The following is a 22,019-nucleotide window of genomic DNA, read 5'->3' as shown; positions in this document are numbered from 1 at the left end:
TTGCATAGATTCTGTTGGGAGAGAGGACATGTATAGAGATAAATATATAGAGAATAAAATAAATGAAAGATGGGAAGCTATTGTAATAGTAATTGGTGGAATGGAGATCAGAAAGGGCTTTATGCAGTCGATGGTGTTTCAACTGCTTCAAAAGAGATTCCAAGAGGCAGAGATAAGAAGGCAGAGTGTTCCAGGTAAGTAGTATTAAAACAAAGCAGAAAGAACTCTTTACTTACTAGTCTGTAAATGGCTTTCCTTCTACAAGCAAAGCCAAGATAACTTAAAGCATAAAATATCCATTTCCTCTTTAATCCTTTTCCTCAAGTAATTCTTTTTAAATATAAAGTTTCCTACAAACACAAATGCATGATAAACAAGAAAGAATGAAAGTCTCATCCACAACTTGTAGATCTGAAAAATGAAAGCAAGTAGAGTATCATTCCTGTAAAGGAAATGTTTTTGTTTCACATAGCATTTCCTTCCCTTTGAGATAGTTTCTTCTAGCTAGTCTGTGCAGAAGATCAGATCAAAATTATAAGAAGTGGGAGGGAGAGATCTTAGAAGTTACATCTTTACTATACATGGGATGAAAATGCAGCACTAGTTTGAGAAGCATTCCTATTATAGAATTATGGAGAAGTGCCAATATATTCTGCTAGTAACTGCCATGTACATGTTACAAACACATTGAAAGAAGTTATTTTTTCTGTTGCTCCTCTGCTATTTAACTGACCCGATTTCACTAAAAGGAAAAAGCAGACACAAATAATATTTGAAGGTGGAAACTTTTTTTTTTTTACTACCATCTTTTGATTTTACTTACAAGTATTTCCTTTAAAGTGACAAATTGTATGCACAATAATTTCTATGCAATGGTTAATCAAAAAATGTTTTTGAATACTTCCCTTTTCTAGTGTTCTCTCATGTTATTTCCTAAGAACCTTAATTCTGGCTTAATTAGGGAAATGTGATTGCCTAGTAGTCAGTTAGTAAACATTAAACTAGTGCTTACTGTGTATCAGACATTTTGCTAAATCCTGGGAATATTAAAAAAAAAAAAAGGCAAAAACCAGTCCCTGCCCTTATTGAGCTCACATTCTAGTGTAAATACACTTCATGTGACATTTGATTCCATTTACAAATAATTATTATAATAATAGAAGTTGACTTCTAAATATTTATATTTTTATTTGTATCAAACATTTAAGGAATTGATATTTAATATAGAGAAGAAAATAATTTGTTTATTGCCTTTTAGAAGTTAATTTGCTTTAAAATAATACAATTAAATGATTTGTTGTTAGCTAGGTATCTGAATTAATATCTCCAATAAACTTAGCTTCTTGTTACCTAAAAGTGGGAAATGAAGGCAGTCCAATCCTAATGGACCATTTATTTAAAAAAAATTTTTTTAATGTATTTTTTTTATTATAGCTTTTTATTTGTAAGTTATATGCATGGATAATTTTACACCATTGACAATTGGCAAACCTTTTGTTCCAATTTTTCCCCTCCTTCCCCCCACCCCTTCCCCTAGATGGCAGGATGACCAATACATGTTAAGTATGTTAAAGTATAAATTAAATACAATATAAGTATACATACCCTAACAGTTATTTTGCTGTATAAAAAGAATTGGACTTTGAAATAGTGAAAATAGCCTGTGAAGGAAATAAAAAATACAGGCGGACAAAAATATAGGGATTGGGAATTCTATGTAATGGTTCATAGTCATCTCCCAGAGTTCTATCACTGGGTGTAGCTGGTTCAATTCATTACTGTTCTATTGGAACTGATTTGGTTCAGCTCATTGTTGAAGAGGGCCAGGTCCATCAGAATTGATCATCATATAGTATTGTTGTTGAAGTATATAATGATCTTCTGGTCCTGCTCATTTCACTCAGCATCAGTTCATCTGAGTCTCTCCAGGCCTTTCTGAAATCCTCCTGCTGGTCCTTTCTTACCAAACAATAATATTCCTAATGAACCATTATTAAACCACTATCAAGAGAAGGCTTGTTTTGACCTGGTACAAGCTACCTCTTTAATTGATACCATCTCATTACTATATTACTCTTTAGGTCATCTTTAATATTTAAATTTTAAAATGTGCCTTTTGTTTACTAATTTTTTTGAGGGGAAAAATTCTGCTTTAGAGTGTTTTGTATTAGATTATAGTCCCATTTTACTGATATAATTGTTTTTCTCATTATTAAGATGAAGTTGAATTTAGTAGTCTTTTAAGAGTCTTAAAATAATCCAAAATTCTGTTGAGAAGAAACAAAACTCACTTAGGCACTGTGGTCTTAGAAATCTGCATTGTTGTATAATAGAAAGACCTTTGGATTTGGAATTATACTTGGATTCAAATTTCAGCATAGCTGCTTAGATATCTATGTGTTATTGGACAAGCCATTTAAATTTCAGGTTTCTCAACTAGGACCCATATGATTCTGGAGGAGAAAGTGAAACTGGTGACTTTTCACTTTACTTAAATCCAATTCACTTGCATGTCATTGTCTTCATTGAAAGCTAAGGACACACAATCTTTATGGGACCAACTGGAACTGGCAAGTTATACGACATAGTTCCTTCTCTCTCCTTCCCCTGAGAAGTTAGAGCAAAATAATGTGGTTTGAGAAGCATCAGCATAGAGATGATAATTGAATCCAAGGAGTTGATGATATCAATAGCAATTTCTCTTTGTTGTATTCTGACATCCTTTGGCAGAGCCTCAGAATATGAAGTTCATGTCATTACTGCTTCCCAGAAATCCTTCCTTCCTTATTTGTATAATCTACTTGTACACTCTGATTATGTGGGATATTATGTTCTTTTATTCTTTATCCACTTTTGTCGCTAGTGCATTAATTTTTTCTCCTCTTAAGATTATCAAAACATAACAAAATCACTGCCACTTTATCTTATTTAACTTTTGTGACCTCTTATAACATTAGCATCCTCTGTGAATGTTCCTATCACCTTTACCTGTTAGAATGTAATCATTTCATAATTGTTTAATCTCTTTGTTTTATCTTTTTCTATTAACCTTTTTTCCTTTGTATTTCTTTTGTATTTCCAACTTTTTTTTATGCAAGTCTGATCTTTTCCTGAAGCATGCTTGGAATCGTAATATTTCATTGAAGGTTTATTCCTCCCCAGTTCCTCTGTGAGATTATTCTTAGTTTTTCTGGATGAATTATTCTTGATTGTAAGCATTTATCTTTTTGCCTTTTAGATTATTGTATTCCAGTCTCTCCATATCTTTTATCTTGTATGAACTTAACTTGTTGCTCCTTGTTACTTTCTTTCTGGCACCTTTTTTTTTCTTTGACCTGGGAGCTTTAGATTTTGGTATTTTGTTTATGGGTCTTCTTAAAGATGATGACAAGTGGATTCTATTTTTATTTTGTGCTCTTTAATATTTTTGCATACTTTTCTTTCATTTCTTGAGCTATATTTGGGAACCTTTTTTTGGGTTATGGCTTTAAGGTAGCTCTATGATTCTTTTTTCCTCTCAGTAGTATTTTATTTTTCCTAGATAGTTTTCAGCATTCATTTTTTAAGATATTGAGTTCCATATTTTTTCTCCTTTCCTCACCTCTCCTTTCCCCAAGACAGCAAACAGTCTGATTATGGGTTATACATTTACAGTCATTTTAAACATATTTCCATTTTTGTCTTGTGAAAGAAAAATCAGAATAAAATAGAAAAAAAATTGAGAAAGAAAAAGCAAAGAACAAGAAAAAAGAGGTGAAAATAGTACACTTTGATCTTCATTCCGTCTCCAGAGTTCTCTCTCTAGCTGCAGATGGGATTTTCCATTCCAAGTTTATTAGAATTTTCTTGGGTCACTGTATTGCTTAGTAGACCTAAATTTATCATAGTTGATCATCACATAATCTTGCTGTGCCGATGTACAATATTCTTCTGGTTCTGCTCACTTCACTCAACATCAGTTAATGTAAGTCTAACCATAAACCTATAATTCTTGAATTATCGCTCTTTGATCTTTTTTCTAGATTATTTCTTTTAGATAGGAAGTTTTTGACATTTTCCTCTATTTTTTCAGTCTTTTGACTTTGTTTTTAAATTTTTGTTTCTTGGAGTTATCGATTTCTGTTTAGTCTATTCTAATTTTTAGAAGTCTGTTATTTAAGCTTTTGTATATTTTATATCGTCATTATTTCTTCCAAATCTTTTTTCATAGCTCTAATTTCTTTTCAAATTTCAACCTGTAAAATTCTTATTTCACTTATATAATTTAAATTCTTTAAAAAATACAATTCTTCATTTCTTCCAGAAATTTTTGTTGAATTTGTGGCTAAGCTTCATTTTTTTTTTTTTTTTGAGCTTTTTCTCTTGGATACTTAATGGATTTCTTCTGGATTTTCTTTTTGGTCATCCTTATTTAATAGCTCTGTTTCATTGTTTTTAAAATTTATTTACTGTTCTAAATTGTGATATTAGGGCTGGTCAATCTTGAAGGGAATATTAAAAGTTTATTTTATATTATTAAATATAATTTAATGCTAATAATATTAAATAATAATAAATAAAATTAAAATATTAAAAAATTTAAAAAATATTAAAAGTCACATTCTTTGGATGTTGAATGCTGTGTTTTTTTAAGGATCTCAGGAAAAGCTCAGATTGGGAATTTGCAAAATTTCATTAGGTCCAAAATTGCTGCCTTTCTAATCTGAGTTAGTAGGCCTGGTTCACAATTTGGATCACAGTTGCCACAACTACGGGCTTACTCTTGTGTAAGTCACTTCCTTGACAGTTGCTCGTTCCTATGAGCTAGCAACAAGACTTTGCTGAAGAGTTGTAGATACCTTCTTTCTTACCCCATTCTCCTATCTATAGACTGATCTCATTCTGGGGTCAGCAACAGAGCTTTAGATTCACTTTGATTTCAGGCTCTTGATCCTCCTTTGGGATGAAAGCCATAGAACTGCAGACCCACCTCTATCTCACATATTCTTCCCTAGTCACCTGCTTGTGGGAAAACTTGACTATCTTGAGCTGGACACTAATTTCTCATTTAATTTCTCACTTAATAGTTGGTTTTTAATAGTTAATTAATACCCTGTGATTACATTCTGAGTTTTCTGTGACTTAAACAGGGTACTAGTGTGGAGGGATTGAATCATAGCCCTTCTCTCATATATCACAATTTGTCTAGATGAAATCTTTCCCCTGCTACTTCTCTGACGTCTTTAGTTCCTTAGCCATCTTATCTCTTCTGATCTGTATTTTTATTCTACTTCATATAGTCTTGATCTCATTTTCACTTATAATTAATTGTTCAGTCTTTGCTTCCCTACCAGCAACTCTGTAGTTCTTCTCCCAGATTATTTATGTAATCTCTTATCCTTTTCTCTTCTTTTGTATCTCACTCCCTTAAACCTGTTCTTTGTATTTCTTGTGATCTTCTGTCCTGCTACTTTCTACTTTGCTAACCTACCATTGTCATCCCATCTGTAACCTCTCTTTATGATTTTGGTCTTATAAAATCATAGTTAATCAGTTCAGTTTTATGCCAGATTCCTTTGCTTCTTTATCTTTTCTTCATTCATCCCTTCCAAACCTCAGCCCTTGGTTGCTCCTTTTTTCTACCTTCTTCTATTCAGGTGTTGCTGAATGTCACTGGAAGAAGTCATGGATTTTCTTGATTAGGATCTACTATAAATTTGTTATGGCATCTGAGTTCTCACTGGGATCAGAAATCCTTTCACTCTTCCCTGATTGACTTTCTATTGCACAGTGCTTTTTTTGTTTTGTTTTGTTTTTTGTTTTCCCAGATCTTCTCTTCTTTCTTCTCCAGTAAAAATGCTTCTTTCCTTTTGCTTGTAGCAGATTGTTTACTTTCTTTACTGAGAAAATTCCAGCCCTCTAATTCTGTACCTGAAATCCTCGCAACATCATTTCCTCCTCCTATTCAGAGAGCTCTGAAATAAATATATAAATTGACAACTAAACTTCAGTATCATATGTAGTTTACATGAGTGTCTGTGCTTTTAAAATGTGGCATTGTCTTATTGGTAAATAATCATAAATCTAACTTGAGCTTCTCAGTTTAAGGAATTTTTGTAAATTTGCTATAAAAACTGCAAACTATAAAAATTTGACAGGCTCCCAATTTGTATGATTATAATTAGTAATCAGAAGAATGACATTTTTGTAATGGAAAACTTGGTAATAAAGTAAATTGATTTTTAAAAAAAATCTAATAAGTCTGTTGCCTTAATCTTGATTCTTGCACAAGAGTTAATCATATGTGAAACCTCTGTATTTTAAAATTGTTTTCTTGGATATTAATAGGAATAAGCTGAAATATAAGAATAATTTTTAATGTTAGATTTCTATACTTGAAACTTTCACAGAAAATAATTCACTGTCATAGAAATTTTAGAGTATTAAACTGTCATTACAATTTATTTTATCCCCTGTTTTCCTAATTTGCTTATAGTATCATCTGTTATATATAAATCATAAACCCATTTAGACTTTAATCTTGGTATAGGATGTTAGGTGTTGGTCAATGCCTAGTTTCTGCCATATTATTTTCCACTTTTTCAGCAATTTTTGTCAAATAGTGAGTTTTTAGCCCAGAAGCTGGAGTCTTTGGACTTATCAAATACTAGATTACTATAGTCAATAACTATTCTGTCTTATGAAGCTAACCAATTGTACTGATCCACCACTATTCTGTATTTTAGCCAGTACCAGATAGTTTTGATGACTATTGTTTTATAATATAATTTTAGATCTAGTACAGCTAGGCTACCTTTGTTTATATATTTTTTTCATTAATTCCCTTGAAATTTTTGAACTTTTGTTGTTTCAGAGGAATTTTTTTTCTAATGCTATAAAGTAATTTCTTGGCAGTTTGATTGGTATGGCACTGAATAAGTAGATTGATTTAGGTAGAATTGTCATTTTTATTATATCAGCTCAGCCTACTCCATGAACATTTGATATTCTTCCAATTGTTTAGATCTAACTTTATTTGTATGAGAAATATTTGATTTGTTTGGGGCAGTTAAGTGGCACAGTGGATAGAGAACATTTCCCCAAATAGTTTGTATAGTATTGTAATTAATTGTTCTTTAAACGTTCAGTAGAATTCACTTGTCCATCTTGCCCTGGAGAGCTAAAAACATTTTTGTAATGTTACAAATAGTGATACAATATTTTTACCATTTAAAATTCAAATGAAATTGTTGAAATTCTTTCATCTGTTTGAACTAGTTTTAAAAATCTTGTTTCTTTTTCTAGGACTAATGTGAGAAATATAAATGTTGAAGTGTATACTGTTAATATGGTAATAAATTGACAGTTTTTATTACATAGATATATTGAGCTTCAGAGATATTTGAAAGTATTTTAAAATGCATGCCTTTATATTTTTCACCAAATGACATAATTGCATAAGAAATGGAAAAAAAAACCCCAAACTTTGGTTTGCATTATTAAAATTATTTCTGCTTTACTCAGTGAGAACTTTTTTAGAGCCTACTAATGATTGAACTTTTAGTATGTAACATAATTATAAAAATTCAGACTTTATAATTTTTCATCTTCCTTTGAAAAGTAATTGATTTTTTTTTTCCTTGCAGCCAAACCATTCACTTCTAAAGTGAAACAGATGCGATTACATAAAGAAGACTTTGAAATATTAAAGGTGATTGGTAGAGGAGCTTTTGGGGAGGTAAGATATAAAGATCTATTAACATTTTTTTTGAAATCACATGTTTAATGTTTATGGATAAATTAAAATATTATTTGCCATTTTTATCATTTATCTCAAATTTCAGGAATGAAGATTGGAAAGAAGAGATCACTTGAAAATTTTATCTTTTATTTTCACATTTGAAATTACTTTTTTTTTCCACAAAGGAAATTTCTCGGGGAATACAATTCCTCAGGGAATTGCTTGGTGAAGCGTGGGAAGCTCATATACTTATAGAATCTATTTTGTTGGTAAAAAAAGAAATATGTTTCCTTGGTCTCCTTACTATCTATAGCAAACTATATAAAATTGAAGTCATCAATCTTTATTCAAAACTTCAACTTTCAACTTCCTCCTCCCTATTTCATTTCTTTTACTTAATCCTATCTAAAGCCTAAACTGCCCTTTCATTTATCTCACTATTAAATTGATTGCCCAACCACTTGTTATTTCTTAGGGAATCCATTTTTTTCCTATCTTGTATTCTATATTCAAAGCTATAACTAGAAAGTTTTGGACAAGTAAGCACGTAATTTGAGGGTGGAGAAAAGGCATGGGAAGGAAGTAGAGATTCTAGGGTATTTGGAGGCTGCTTATAGAAAAGTTTCCATGGGAATGGGGAGCTCATATTATCAAAACTATCCAGTAGCTTGGTATTTTAACTATTTTTTTTTCTAATTCTTTTGTTTCTGCGCAGTTGCAAGTATTTTAGAGTCTCCTAATAAGATTCTTTGGGCCAAATCCTTAGTTGTCACCTTGCTAATTATGGCTTTAGGTGTAACTATTGTTATCTAGTTCAGCATCTCATGCTTCGTTCCTTTTTTACTATAACACCTTTCTAGCTGGCTTACCAAAATGTAAAAGCTATACTCCATCAAGCCTGTTTGTAACAAGTGTCAGATCATTCTTCTTTAAAGTAGCTTTTATAATAGCATCTCCCTGATGTCATGGTACTTTTTGAGAATAGTGGACAAACAGCAATAATGGTATTATATTGCTTAGTAATCTTCCTCTTTTATTTCTGTGTCATTACCTGATTTAAATATATGCCCAACTGTAGTTAAACCAGTATCTTATTGTTATATAAACACACTATCTCTGTCCCTTTGGCTGGATGTTTAAAAAAAACAAAACAACAACAACAACCTGTGACTGAGGAAGAATAAAGTTAGGCACAAATCACAGCGCTGCTATTTTACTTGCACTGTGACCTTAGACAAGGTTGTTTAAAAAAAAAATTATATTAGAGAAAAGCTGATGTTGCTTTATTTTAGCATATAATTTCAGATTTGAAGAAGTTTGAGATAAAATGTGGGGATCAGAGAAAATGTCTAGTTTTTCATCTTGTGGCTCACACATTGCCCAGAATTGCACTTTGATATTTATAGTTGTGTTACATTCACTTTTAACTTTTTAATGATTTCTTTTCCTTATTTACATTATTATGGTTATTGTGTATACTGTTTTCTTGGCTTTGCTTACTTTACTCAGTGCCATTTCATGTAGATTTTTACATGCTTCTCTGTTTTCATTACTTACAATATAGTAATATTCTGCTACATTTGGGTTCCACAATTTTAAAAAATTAATTTATGTGCATCTACTTTGTTCCTAATTCTTTGCTAATTTAGACAAAGTACTGCTATACCCGTTTATTTATTTATTTTGCATAAGGGGACTTTCATTTTGATTGTTTCCTTAGGGTATAATTCCAATAATGGAACCTTTGGTTTAAAGGGTATGCATTTTATTTGTTTAATTCCAAATTGTGTGCTCTAAGACTTCCAGATGTTTATTTATTTCCATATATTCCCTTTTGTTCATCTTTCTATTAGACTTATTCAGGACTCAGTGAATATTGAAATCTTTTATCACTGTTGTGTTACTATTTTCTCTTGTACCTCAATTGATGCTTCCTTTATGAATTCAAATATTAAACATTTGGAGTATATGAGTGTATTATTCTTATAATGATTTCTTGTCTGGGGTTCCTTTCAGCATAATGTAATTTTCTTTGTTTATCTCTTTTTATTTTTGAATGTTTTTCTTTTTTTCAGACTTGATTGCAACTCTTGCTTTTTTAGATCTGATACATAATACATATTTTCCCATCCCCTCAGTTTTATTTATGTCTTTGTTTTTAAAATGTATTTTTTTGTAAGCAACATATCGTGGGGTTTTACTTTCTTATGTAGTCTGTCACTCTTTTTTGTTTTATTGGATTATTTATCTATTTACAACTAAAGCTGAGAATTGGGTTTATATTTCCTTTTTTTTGTTTCAAATATTGGTTTTTGTTTTAAAATATCATTGATTTTATGATCTCTGTCCCCACCCCACCCATTTCTTCTGTAGATATTATGTTTTTTAATTTAGCTTAATCTTGAGATTGCTCTCTTTGTCCTAGGAGCACCTAGGTGGTACAGTGGAGAGAGTATGACCTGGAGTCAGGAAGACTCATTTTCCCAAGTTCAAATCTGGTCTCAGACACTAACTACCTGTGTGGTACTGCGCAAATCATGTAAGCTGGAGAAAGGAATGATGGCAAATCCCTCCAAGAAAAACACCACTTGGAATCACAAAAAATCAGACATGACTGAACAACAACAACAATAGCTATTCCTATTTCTTCTTTTTAGTCTTGATCATTCCTTCCTTTTTTGTTTACTGTTTTCTATTAGGTTTTTCTTATTTTTTTTTTCCCTTCCTACTTTGGTTATTTAATTTCCCCACTCGCATTTTCCTTTTAGTCAAATCTATCTCTTGTTCTTCTATTCTTTAAAATTAATCTTATTCATTGGTTTTAAAAATTTCATTTCTTTGTGCCCATTTTTAGAGAGAATTTCTTTTATTGTCCTGTCATGCATCCTTTCTATTCTATTTGTTTAGAAAATGGCTCTCTTCAATCTTTGTCTTCTCTATGGAATCAAAGCTTTTGATTCTCTTCCCTCTTGTCAGTTTCTGCTACTGCCTCATAAAATTTGCCCCTAAGAAAATTCCTCTTTTCCATTATTCCTCTCTCCCAGAACTGGGCCAGTTATTTTAGGGGAGAAAGATTCCTGCCACATGGTAGGATTCCCTTTTAGCCGTATCTCTGATTATACAGTCCACCACTGATCTATGTTTTTTTCCTTGTTTAACTTCTTTTCTCCATTTGCCTCAGAATTTCCTCCCTGTGTTCATGCTTTCCTACTCTCTTTGGTGCCACTTGCCCAAAGGAGTTCTCTCACCTCCCAAAGTAGGACAAACCATCTTTTTAGATATCAGATACTCCAGACTAAACCTAGTACAAAATCCCCATTTCCCTTCATAGAATATCTCTCTCCACTCATAGGAGTACCTATCAGTGGACCTCTTTCTTCCATCAAACTAAAATTCCCTCCCTTTTTCCTCTTCCTTTCAGTCCTTTCCTCCTAACCCCCAATCCTTATTCCCCTCTAGGCTCCTTTATTCCTGAAGAATCACAGGATTCACCTTCTCCTTTTGCTAACTCTTGATTTGACCCAGGCAAATTATACTCTTTCCATTATCTCCCATGGTTTTCTTCTCTATTTCATGCATCTTCCCATTATGTAATATAGTCCCACCAAAAAGAACCCATTGATTCACACGTAGATAAGGTATCCCTAGGTTCTGTCTGTAATGCTAAGGGCTCACTTCTGGGTTACTTCCCAATTGACTTTGTCCTCACCTTCCTGTCTCCTTATGTATCTTTAGAAAGAAGTCTCTTACTGATCTCACTGTCATTCTATTACTGTAATTGGCTACTGAATTTGTTCACTCTGTCTTCATTCTGTCGTTTTGTATTTGAAAAGCAAATAATGTCTTGGGTCTGGTTTGCTTTCTAAGAATGATTCAAATGCCCCTTTATTGTTAAATGCCCATCTTTACATTTTTGGTTAAGCTCAGATTTTCAGGATAGATTACCCTGAGTTGCATCCTGAGCTCCGTTACTCTTTCGAACATTTTTTACATTCTCTCCTGTGTTTTATGGTGGGGTTTTTGTTATTTGAATTTCCTTCCCTTTATATTCAAAGGTCTTTCTCCTGATTGCTTACAGAACTTGTTATTTCCAAGTGAATTGTTAAGTATAGTCTCTGGACTTGGAGTTTGTACTCTTGGGTTTGTTTGTTTTTTTCCTGGAGGTGATTTATATATTCTTTCAATTGATGTTTCATTTTCTGAGTTCAGAAGTTCTGGGCAGTTCTATTATTTTCTGCATTATGATATTTGGGTTTTTGCTTTGTGTTCTTTTGGGAAACATGATTTTAAGGTTGACCTATACATTTTGTCTTCAAGATTAATATGTTTTGATGTACAGAGAGCATATTTTCTTTTGTTCATTTTTTAATTTCTACATTATGAGAATTGGATGAAGATTTAGTTCTCATAGAGTTAATTAAACTTAATTTAAAGAAATACAGAGAAAGGAAACTTAAATCAGAGAAATGAAACTGAAATGTAAGAAATTAAACCTAAAGATTATGAAACTTATAGGAAAGTGATAAGAAATGAGATGTACTCAAAAGAGTGGGGATTCACATTCATTTGGAGAATTAGGTGTTCCAGATAGGCTATAATCTCTATATAACCCAGCCAAGGAAGAATCAGGAGAGGTACTTAGATTTTTGGAAACAAGATATAAAAAGGAATGTTTTGTTAATTTTAAGTATGCCTATTAGCTTAGATACCCACTCTTACTAGGGTGTAAAGTAAAATTCTTCCCTGGCTTAATCATCATATCAGTAGTTTTTGGTAAGACACTTATCTCTTACATAAATTATTTCCTTCTGTGTTTTTGTATTCCCTATCTCTTGTTCTTTCTTTTATTTCTTTGATGAAATTTACCATTGTAGACTCTAGTAATTTTACTTATTATTTTTGCTGTATAAATCACAAATTCTGCTCTTATAATTCTCATTTCTTTTAAAAATTACTCAGGAACACATTTTTGTAGTTCTTTGTGGTTCTTTGTTCTCCTCAAATTCCACTAGATCTCTCTTTTTCCCTCCCCCAAGGCAATTGGGATAAATTGAATTGCCCAGAATTACATACCTAATGTGTTAAGACTCTGAGGTTGGATTTGAACTCAAGTCTTCCTGACTACAGGGATGGTGCCCTATCCACTGAGCTGTTCCTTTTCTCAGCAAGTACTGAATAATTTTCCATTGTTTAGAAGTATTTAATCATAGATGCTTGAACTTGTTTGCTAGATCTGGAGGTCATATTTTTTTCTGTTTTTAATTTTTTCCCTATTGTTTTATTTGCTTATAATCAAGGTTTTTGAGTTTTCTTTTTTCTGAAATCTTTGGAACTTTCAGTCTTTTTTTCCCCCTTTATATAAAGAAAGATGGGTTTGAGCTAAGTGATTCTAAAAAGTAGAAATGAGAAATTTTCCACGGGGAGATCAATGAAATAGTGTGGAGATACGAAATGACATTTTATATGAATAGTAGGAAAAAAGTCAACATAGTTGTACCATCAGTAAGGGAAGGGGATTAATGTAGAGAAGATTTAAAATCTAAAAAAAAGAGCTTATATTTAATTCTAGAAGCAATAATAATGTAAGTTCCAAATCAATTTATTTTGCTCCCTTGTCAGGAAATGCTAAAAATGAGCCTATCCTGTTCCTATTATTAATCATAATTGCACACAAAAAGGTTAGCTTTTCCAGACTGTCTTATTAACATACTTAAGAAAGTTGTGATGTGAGCTCTTGTCAACCATAATCACAGACAAAAGGTTAGTTTTCCCAGACTGTCTTGTTAGCACACTTAAGACAGTATCAACTGTCATTGGAGTTTGTACCTCCCTAATTCCTCCTTTCCCCTGAGACTTTAGTAGTTCTTAGTCCCAAAAGCATGTTACCTAATCACCTATGATTCTGCCTTGCCTAGTCATATTTTGCTAAGCCCATGAGGTATTTTACCTAATAAATGGCAAATTTCTGTAACCTGTGACAAATTCCTCTGTCATGATTGTTTCATGTTATGAATTGAACCATTATTTTCTCCACAATTTACTTTATAAATCATCATTGTCTTATTTTATAACCATAAGTATCTTTGAAGTGTTAGCTCTAAGACTTCTCTTTCTTCATTCTTTATCTTAGTAGTATCATCTGCATGATACCAGATTGACTCAGTCCTAGTTTTTCTCCTGAACTTCAGCTAATGTCACTTATTGACTATTTAACTATTTCTAAGTTAAATTCACCCAATTTTGCAACCATGGAATTGTTCTCAAATCTTCCTTCTTCCTCATCCTTCAATATAACTTGGATATATCCATGTGATCAGATACCATCTTAGTTCAGGTCAACTTCTTCATCCTTTATCTAGACTCTTGCAATAGCCTCCTAGTTGAAATCATAGCTTCTAATCTCATCTCTTTCCATTCATTTCTCCATGTAGCTGTCAAAGTAATTTTCCTAAAGATCATTCCTCAGACACTTGACACTTACTGGCTATGTGACCCTGGAACATTCATTTAACTCCAGTTGCCTGCTTTCCCCTCTTCCCTCAAAAAAGAATAACATGGGATAAGAAGCAGTATATGGGTTATGATTTGAACTGATAAAGGGAGTACTTATGTGATTGAGGTCACAAGTTTTTTTTTTTTTTATGTGGGGATGGGAGGAGAGAGGCAGACTACTTTGGAGTCCTTATGGACCTTTTATTGCTTTCAGTATATAATGAAATCTTCTAGGTATCTATCTACCTTTTAAAACTAAAATCATTCTACCTTTTAAATCTAAACTGACTATTTGTTGGTCCTTGAAGTCAGAATTTTGTCTCCTGCTTTCATTCCTTCATACTTGAAGTGAGTTCCATCCTGCTCCTTTGTCAACTCGGATTAATTCAATTTCCCAAGCCTGTCTAGTTAGCATAATCTTAATGGGAACTTAACTTCCCAGTCTCTTATTACTTTAGTTAAGATAGCCACATAAAGTTTCTAGACTGCCTTGTTAGCATATTTAAGATAACTTTATGGGTACCAAGGTTTTCCAGACTATCTTTTAAGGCCGTCTCCCCACTTTTTCTGAGACTTTCCAAGTAGGATGTTAAACACAGACACTCTCCCCACTCTCCTCCAATTATATTTCCCCTATAAAAGATTTGCTCATGATAAAAATCTTTGCTTTGCAGTGTAACTCCTTTTCTGAACTAAGCCCACTCTAAGGTACTTTCTTCCACGTCATAGTATCTCCCCTTTAATGGCTTTTTCCCTCCTGGTTAATTGTGAGTTCCATTAAGGAATTTGTATTTCTCTTTGTTATTCATATAATAGCAAAAATTTATAACCTGTGATGGAGGTCTTGTTATGATTGCTCCATGTTGCAAACTTTTATATAACATTTTTTTTTACGATGTATTGCTCTCCCAAATCTATTTCTAGTTTCCATACCTGGTACATATTTTACCTCTTCAAACTGACTGTCCACCAAGCTTGGAATTCATTCCCTCCTTAAATAGGCTTCTTGGAATGTCCAATTTGTTGAAGGATCATTTTGCTTGTCATTTCCTAGGAGAAGCTCTTTCAGTGTGCTTAAGTATTACTACTTTTTCTCCTCCTTATTATCATGCACATAAATTTTAATGTGCTGTTTTCTCCATAGAATATAAGTTTCTTGAGGGCAAGGATCTTATTTTGAATATGCTGGGGACAACTCACCCCTCTCCCCCCCCCACCCCTTTTTTAATCTGTTTCTATATTCAGGCCATCTTACTTTGTTCCTAAGACCCTGGCTTTGATTTGGCCTTATTGTATATATTTTATATTTTGTCTTCTTCTATTAGGATGTAAATTCCTCAAGAGTAATGCATTTGTGCGTTTAATACTTAGTGTAGTGCTTGGAATACAGTAAGTGCTTCATAAATATTTTTTATATTCTTTGAAACCCTATTGCCTAGCAATGCCTCTTTAATAGAGTGGGTGGTTATTTTATCCTACCTTTTCCCCCAAAATATCATCTTGTACTTTTCCTGTCTTTTTTCATAGCCACCTCTCACAAAATTTGTGCTTGTTTGATTCTCATCTCCCACTCCCACTTCAACTTTTATAACTTGGTCTTCGTCCCTAACTTTTTACTAAAACTGTTTTCTTCCAGGGTTTTTTTTTCCAGCCAAAAATTCAGACTGATTTTTTTGTTATTGTTTGACCCTCTTCTTAGATGCGATTTTTTTCCCCCCAGGTCTTCACAACACAGGTCTGTTTTGTAGCAGTGATATCTGTAGCATTTGAATTATATTAAATGTTGTGGGCATTTGAGAGGTAGCTTTAACAGATTGAAAATGTGCTCCTCTTTGTAACAATGTAGCCTATTATTCTAAGGACAAATTGTAAAGGATTTTAAAAATCCTTACTAGGCTCTTATTTTTCAGATCATTTGGTTTTTACATTAAATTGAGGCTCTTACTCTTATTCCTACTTAAGGCTTTCCTGATCTTCCAACTTCCTTTCTATAGGAAATAAATCTAGCATCTTTTGTTGTCCTGAAAACAGTTATCTATGGGCTATTCTTGTTTTAATACTATCTTTTGTTTTAAATATCAGCTTTGCTTAGCCGTTTGAAAACAAAGTAGTATAGTAAGAGATGAGTTGTTCACTTGGCAAAAGCTAGGCAGTAAGCAAAGAACAACCCATTGATGCTCTATTGGTAGCCATACTTTGTCAAGAAAAGCCATACACTATGGAAGCCTTCTTCTACTTCTCCTTAATAGACCTTTAGGTCAGATTTATGGGAAGATGTGAAGGAGAAGTGGCAACACAAAGTCAGACATTGATGATTATAATTTGTATCTGTTGTAATCAAAGCAACAAAAAATTTCTTGACTTGGCTTAATATAATTTCATTCTTTGAAAGGTAGAGAAAGCAAATGAAAATTCTGTTCTGAATCTGATTATTAACAGGGAAGACATCATTGATGTGGAGGAAATGATGAATAGGGAGACTGACCATTTTAGGATGTCTTTTTCAGGAATATGTTACATAAAGATAGGTTTATTTTCTTTTTTGATCAGTTTGTTAAACTGCTAGATCAGTAGAATGCCTTAGATATATAGTTTATGTAGATTTTAACTCAGATGACATCTCTCATTCAATTTTTGTGGAGAAGATGGGGAGATGTGGATTAGTTTATATCCATATATTATTAAGTACCTATTCTTGATTAGATACTGTGCTAGGTGAGGATATACAAACACAAATGAAAATTTTTTTGCCCTAAAGGGGCCTGCATTCAATTGAGAAAACTAGTATGTGTTAAGGGGCAGATCAATTCTCTGAGAGCCTCCACAGCCATGGATCGCAGCATCCGAAGGAGCTGCAGGGCAGCCTTTGCTGACACAGGTGTTGTAGACTGGGAATGAGATAAATTGGAGGCAGAGGGAAGAGGAGGGACGTCAGGCAGCAGTCTCTCAGTCAGAGAGGTCAGAGAACAGCAACTGCCTCTCATTTTCCTTGTATCATCCTATCACAAGAGGAGATCCATTCTGCAGGTCTGGATTGGATCTCCAGCAGCCACTGTCAGGTGGCACCTGTGTATTCCAATAAATATGTACAACTGGAAGTAAATGAAAATATGTTAATGGTAAGTAAAATTAATATTTTTTGAAGGAATGAAGATATTCTCAACTGTGGGGGAATAGCCTCAGGTAGATAGTGGCTCTTGTGCTAAGCTTTGAAGAAACTAGAAATTCCAAGCGGTGGCATTGAAGGGAGAATCTGTTCTAATTATGGCACAAAGAAGATTGATGTGAGGAACAATAAGAGGACAATTTAACTGGAATATAGAGTTCATGAAGGGGATCAATATATAATAAGCTTGGAAAAGCAGGAACCAGAATATGAGGAACTTAAATATAAATGTTTGCTGTTGATTAATCAAGTACCAAAGAAAGAGTTCATATTTTACCCTAGAAATTTTGAGTAGTCTGTGTGGGTTTTGAGCAGGCAGGTGACACTGTTATATCTATCTTTAGAAATAGATATCATGGCCAGCTAGGTGGTACAAAGGATAAGAATGCTGGGCTTGGAGTCGGAAGGATTCATCTGATTTCACATCTGTGACCCTGGGCAAGCTACTTAACCCTGTTTGCTTCAGTTTCCTTAACTGTAAAATGAGCTGGAAAAAGAAATGACAAATACCAAAAATGTGGACACAGAGTTGGACTTAACTAAAAACAACAATTGAAGGTGAATCAGAAATGGAAGAGATTTGAATCGGGGGAAATGTACTAAGAAGCCCTTGCAACAGTTCATTTTGAATAATGATTTAGGCCTCAACTAGGATACTGACAAAAACAGAGATAATGGATCAGAAAAAAATGCAGAGATAAAATTGATTTAGCTTGACCCCTGAATAAGATGTATAGGGGGAGGAAAAGGGCAGAGTAAAAGATGACTATGAAGTTGCAAACTTCACATAGGTGACTAGAAGTATATTTTTCCATCATAACCAGGGAGATTAAGATGTAGTGTGGATTTCCAAGGTAAGATGAATTCTGTTTTGGAGAAGTAGTGTTTGAATTGCTGCTAAGACAGTTGTTTGGAAATGTTCATTGGGCATGACATTCTATGGGAGTAGAGCTCAGGAGAAAGAGTAGGGTGTCATTCATCTGGGAGTAATGTGAAACTTCCAGATTACTGGGTTACACAGTAATTACACATTCATGTAGTTTTGTAACTAATTGAATGATCAATTATACTTTGCCCTTATTGCATTTGCATGTTGTAAGCATATCCTGGGATTTTTTTGGTACTTTGCTATTTATCAGTCTGTTAGATAAGAATATAGAGAGATGATATTCTCATCTAATTTGGAGATAGAAAGCTGGGAAGAATAGTCAACACACTGGATAACATTGGAGTCACAAGGTAATATTGATTAAAATCTTGACAAGATAGAACAATGGGATGATTTAATACTATACATATAAAGTCTTACATTTAGGCCCAAAATTAATTTCATAAGCATAATATCAGAGAATGTATATCTGGATAACCATTCTTCTGAAAACAATCAAGTTTTATTTGACAACAAGATCTTGATACAAGTTAACAATAATAGTTAAAAATTTTAATTTAGTTTTAGTGTCCAAAACTAGTGAAATGATCATTTTTCTATACTTTGCCCCAGTCAGATCACATGTGGAATATTGATCATATGTTTAATTTTGAACACCACATTTTAGGAAGGACATTGATAAACTAAAAGCATAGCAGCTTTTTAAACCAGAAGCATAGAAATCATCTAGAACAGGGTGACCAGTTCTTGAAAATATGATTTGAAGATCATTTGAAGGGGCCTAAAGAAGAAAAGGACATTATTGTTTTCTATATGGACTTCAAAGCCTGACCTATTGAAAGAGATTAAATTTGTTCCACTTGATCCTAGAAAACAAAACTAAGAGGAGTGGATAGAAGCTGCAAAGAAAAAAAAAATATGATTAATTTAGGGAAAGTTTCTAGTAAATTTGATCAATTGAAAAATACAAACACAATGCCTTACATGGAAGATTCCCTCATTGGAAGACTTGAAGAAAGCAGATACTTAATGATCACTTGCTGAATATCTTGTTCAGTTACATTTTAAAGTAAATTCTAATAATAACAGGATAGCTGAAAGTTGTGGAAGGAGAACTGGCCTGGGAGTCTGCAAGACCTAAATCCTAATCTTGCCTCTGACATTAAATGGCTATATAATCCTAGGCAATGGAATGTTTGAGGAGGACTAGCACCCCTGGTGTGAGTGCTATTGCATATCCACATTTTGGTATTTACCTGGCATTAACTCTAACCTGTGGCTTAAAAAAGCTGTAACATGCATAGTGGCCACACTCTGGTAAACCATGTCCACAGATGGATAAACCATGTTGAGGGTAATTGATGGACCCTAAATCCATAAAGGAGTTAGTGGGATGATTGCTCCAAGAATGTGAAGATATTTCCCCAGTCGAATGGGTGGATGAAAACAATAGTATCATTGGCCACAAAGATTTCTACAGTAGTAGAGCTCTAGAAGGAGATGGTCAAACATCAAAGATGCCAGTTATCTATTGCTTCCTGAGCCATCTGCAGTTATCTTGACTTTTATTTTTCCTCTAGCTTCAGTGACTCTAGAAGAGAAATTGAAGCTGCCAACTTTGTGCAATTTTGCCTCACATTTAAATCCAATTCAAACACAAATCAAGTTATCACTCTGTGATATCAGTGACTTTCTTTGAAAACAAGGACATTACAAACCCCTGGTAACTCTTTGAGATTATAAATTACAAAAAAGATGCTGAATTTCTTCATTGGAGATTTCTGTAAACCATTGAAATTGTTAAGAATAATAGTAGCAACAAATGCTTTATATTTATATCTTTTTAAATTTTATAAAACACTTTATACATATATTATTATTTCATTTGATTCTCATGATATTCTTGTGAGATAGATTTTGCAATTTTATTCATTTTACAGATAAAGATAGAGTTCTACAGAGGTTAAGTCAACAAGTGAACAAGCATTTAGTAGGCACCTACTGTGTGCTATGGCAATGTGCTAAGCATTGAGGATATAGAGAAAAGCAAAACACAGTTTTTTCTCTCAAGAAATTGACAGTTTATGATAGAATCAACTGCATATAAAAATATGTACAGGATAAATTAGAGATAGTCATAGAGTAAAGGTATTAAGATTAAGAAGAACTGAGAAAGTTGTTGTTGGTGGTGGTGGTGTTGGCCTTGGTGGAGTGTAAAGAACAATAAAGAAGGATGATGTTGCTAGATTATAGAACATGGGGGAGTAAAGCGTAGGAAAAATGAAATGTAGAGGCCAAGTTATGAAGAATTGTAAAAGCCAAATAAGATTTTATATTTTAAAACATGTTTTACATTTTTGGTTCTGCAACTAAAAGGGAGCAATTGGTTGAGGGAGGAGTGTGTGTGTGTGGGTGTGTGTGTGTGTGTGTGTATACAAGTGATCAGACCTGCAATGTAGGAAGGTCCTTTTGGAAACTGAAAGGAGGATGGATTGGAGTAGTAGGAGAGTTGAGATATAGAGACCACTCAACAGTTCTGTTGCAATGGTACTGAAGGCTTGAAGTCGTAGGTACCTGATGGCTGTGTGAATGTAGAAGAGACATGTATAATAGATGTTATGAAAGTAGATCATGACAAGACATGGCAATAGTTAGCTATGTGAGATGAATGCAAAGGAAAAATCAAGGCTGATAGGGCCTGGGTTGTGCACCTTTCAAGGCCAATCGTGGATCTATTTCCAGTGTGATGCCAAACCATTAAACTAATTTTTAGATTCCATCCTTCAGCTAATTTTTAGACCTACAAATAAATGGATAAAAAATGCATTTATTGAGGGCTTGTTTTGTGTTTAACCCTGGGCATATAAATAGGAAAGATGAGACAGTCCCTGTTTTTAAGGAGCTTACACAAATGAGGAGAGACAGTATGTGGAAAAAAGTAAATTTGTAGGACCGATGGAAAAGACAGGAAGTTCTAAGGATTCACTGGAGAGAGAGATGGCCAGACCCAGAGGTTCTTTAGATTATTTCATTCATTAAGTCAATAGTGCCTGGGGGTTGCTAGACATAGAGCCAGGGCAGATAGCTGGTGAGGCATATAGGATATTAGGAGGAAATGTCAGAACACATGGTAAGGTGTAGTAATTTTCCATTTCATCAAAAAGAATAAAATTGTTGATTTGCATCTTATCCAAGCCATATGGGCAGTCAAGGTAACCAGTAAGAAGGGAAAAGGAAGTAGGGCTGCCTTATTTGGTAGTTTTATTTGCTTCCTGGTCTGTATGAGCTACAAATATTATTATCATCTCACCCACATTTCTTTATTTTGTCTATAAGGATAGTCTGAGAGACTTCGTCATAAATCTGGAATACTGTGCTATAGTATTGTCTTAAGCGAAATGGGGTTAATGTGGCATATTCTGTTCTTGATGGGAATAGGGAAGTGTTTTTGATGAAACTAGTTATTTACTGACCATTCCTTTAATTATATGTTAGAATTTTGACAAGAATCAAAGTCAATTTCACTAACTTTTTGCCTTTTTTTGTGAAAATTGTAATCTCTTCTCTGCCTCTTCCCTACATCTATGGCATTTTTCTTGTTATCTGTGATCTTTCAGAGATTGTAGATATTAAAAGTTATATAATCTAATCCTTTCACTTACAGATGTTGTTTTTCTGGTCCTGGTGTTTTGAACTTAGTAAGGGTAGCTGAATGCTTACTTGCCATTTCCTTACTTATCTCGGATATTATC

At 33.3% G+C, this 22,019-nt stretch overlaps 1 protein-coding gene across 13 annotated transcripts in view; it reads left to right on the top strand.

The window, feature by feature from the left end:
* CDC42BPA (CDC42 binding protein kinase alpha) overlaps positions 1–22,019 on the top strand; it is a 347,897-nt gene that overhangs the window by 72,324 nt on the left and 253,554 nt on the right. For all 13 annotated transcript variants that reach the window (XM_051993437.1, XM_051993436.1, XM_051993439.1 and 10 more), the window contains exon 2: positions 7,626–7,717. In XM_051993437.1, coding sequence (XP_051849397.1) covers positions 7,626–7,717 — 92 coding nt within the window. The remainder of the gene's footprint in view (positions 1–7,625; positions 7,718–22,019) is intronic.

This window comes from Antechinus flavipes, chromosome 4, assembly GCF_016432865.1.
Source record: "Antechinus flavipes isolate AdamAnt ecotype Samford, QLD, Australia chromosome 4, AdamAnt_v2, whole genome shotgun sequence".
Taxonomy (NCBI): Eukaryota; Metazoa; Chordata; class Mammalia; order Dasyuromorphia; family Dasyuridae; genus Antechinus; species Antechinus flavipes.
This window is presented reverse-complemented; position numbering and strand designations above follow the sequence as displayed.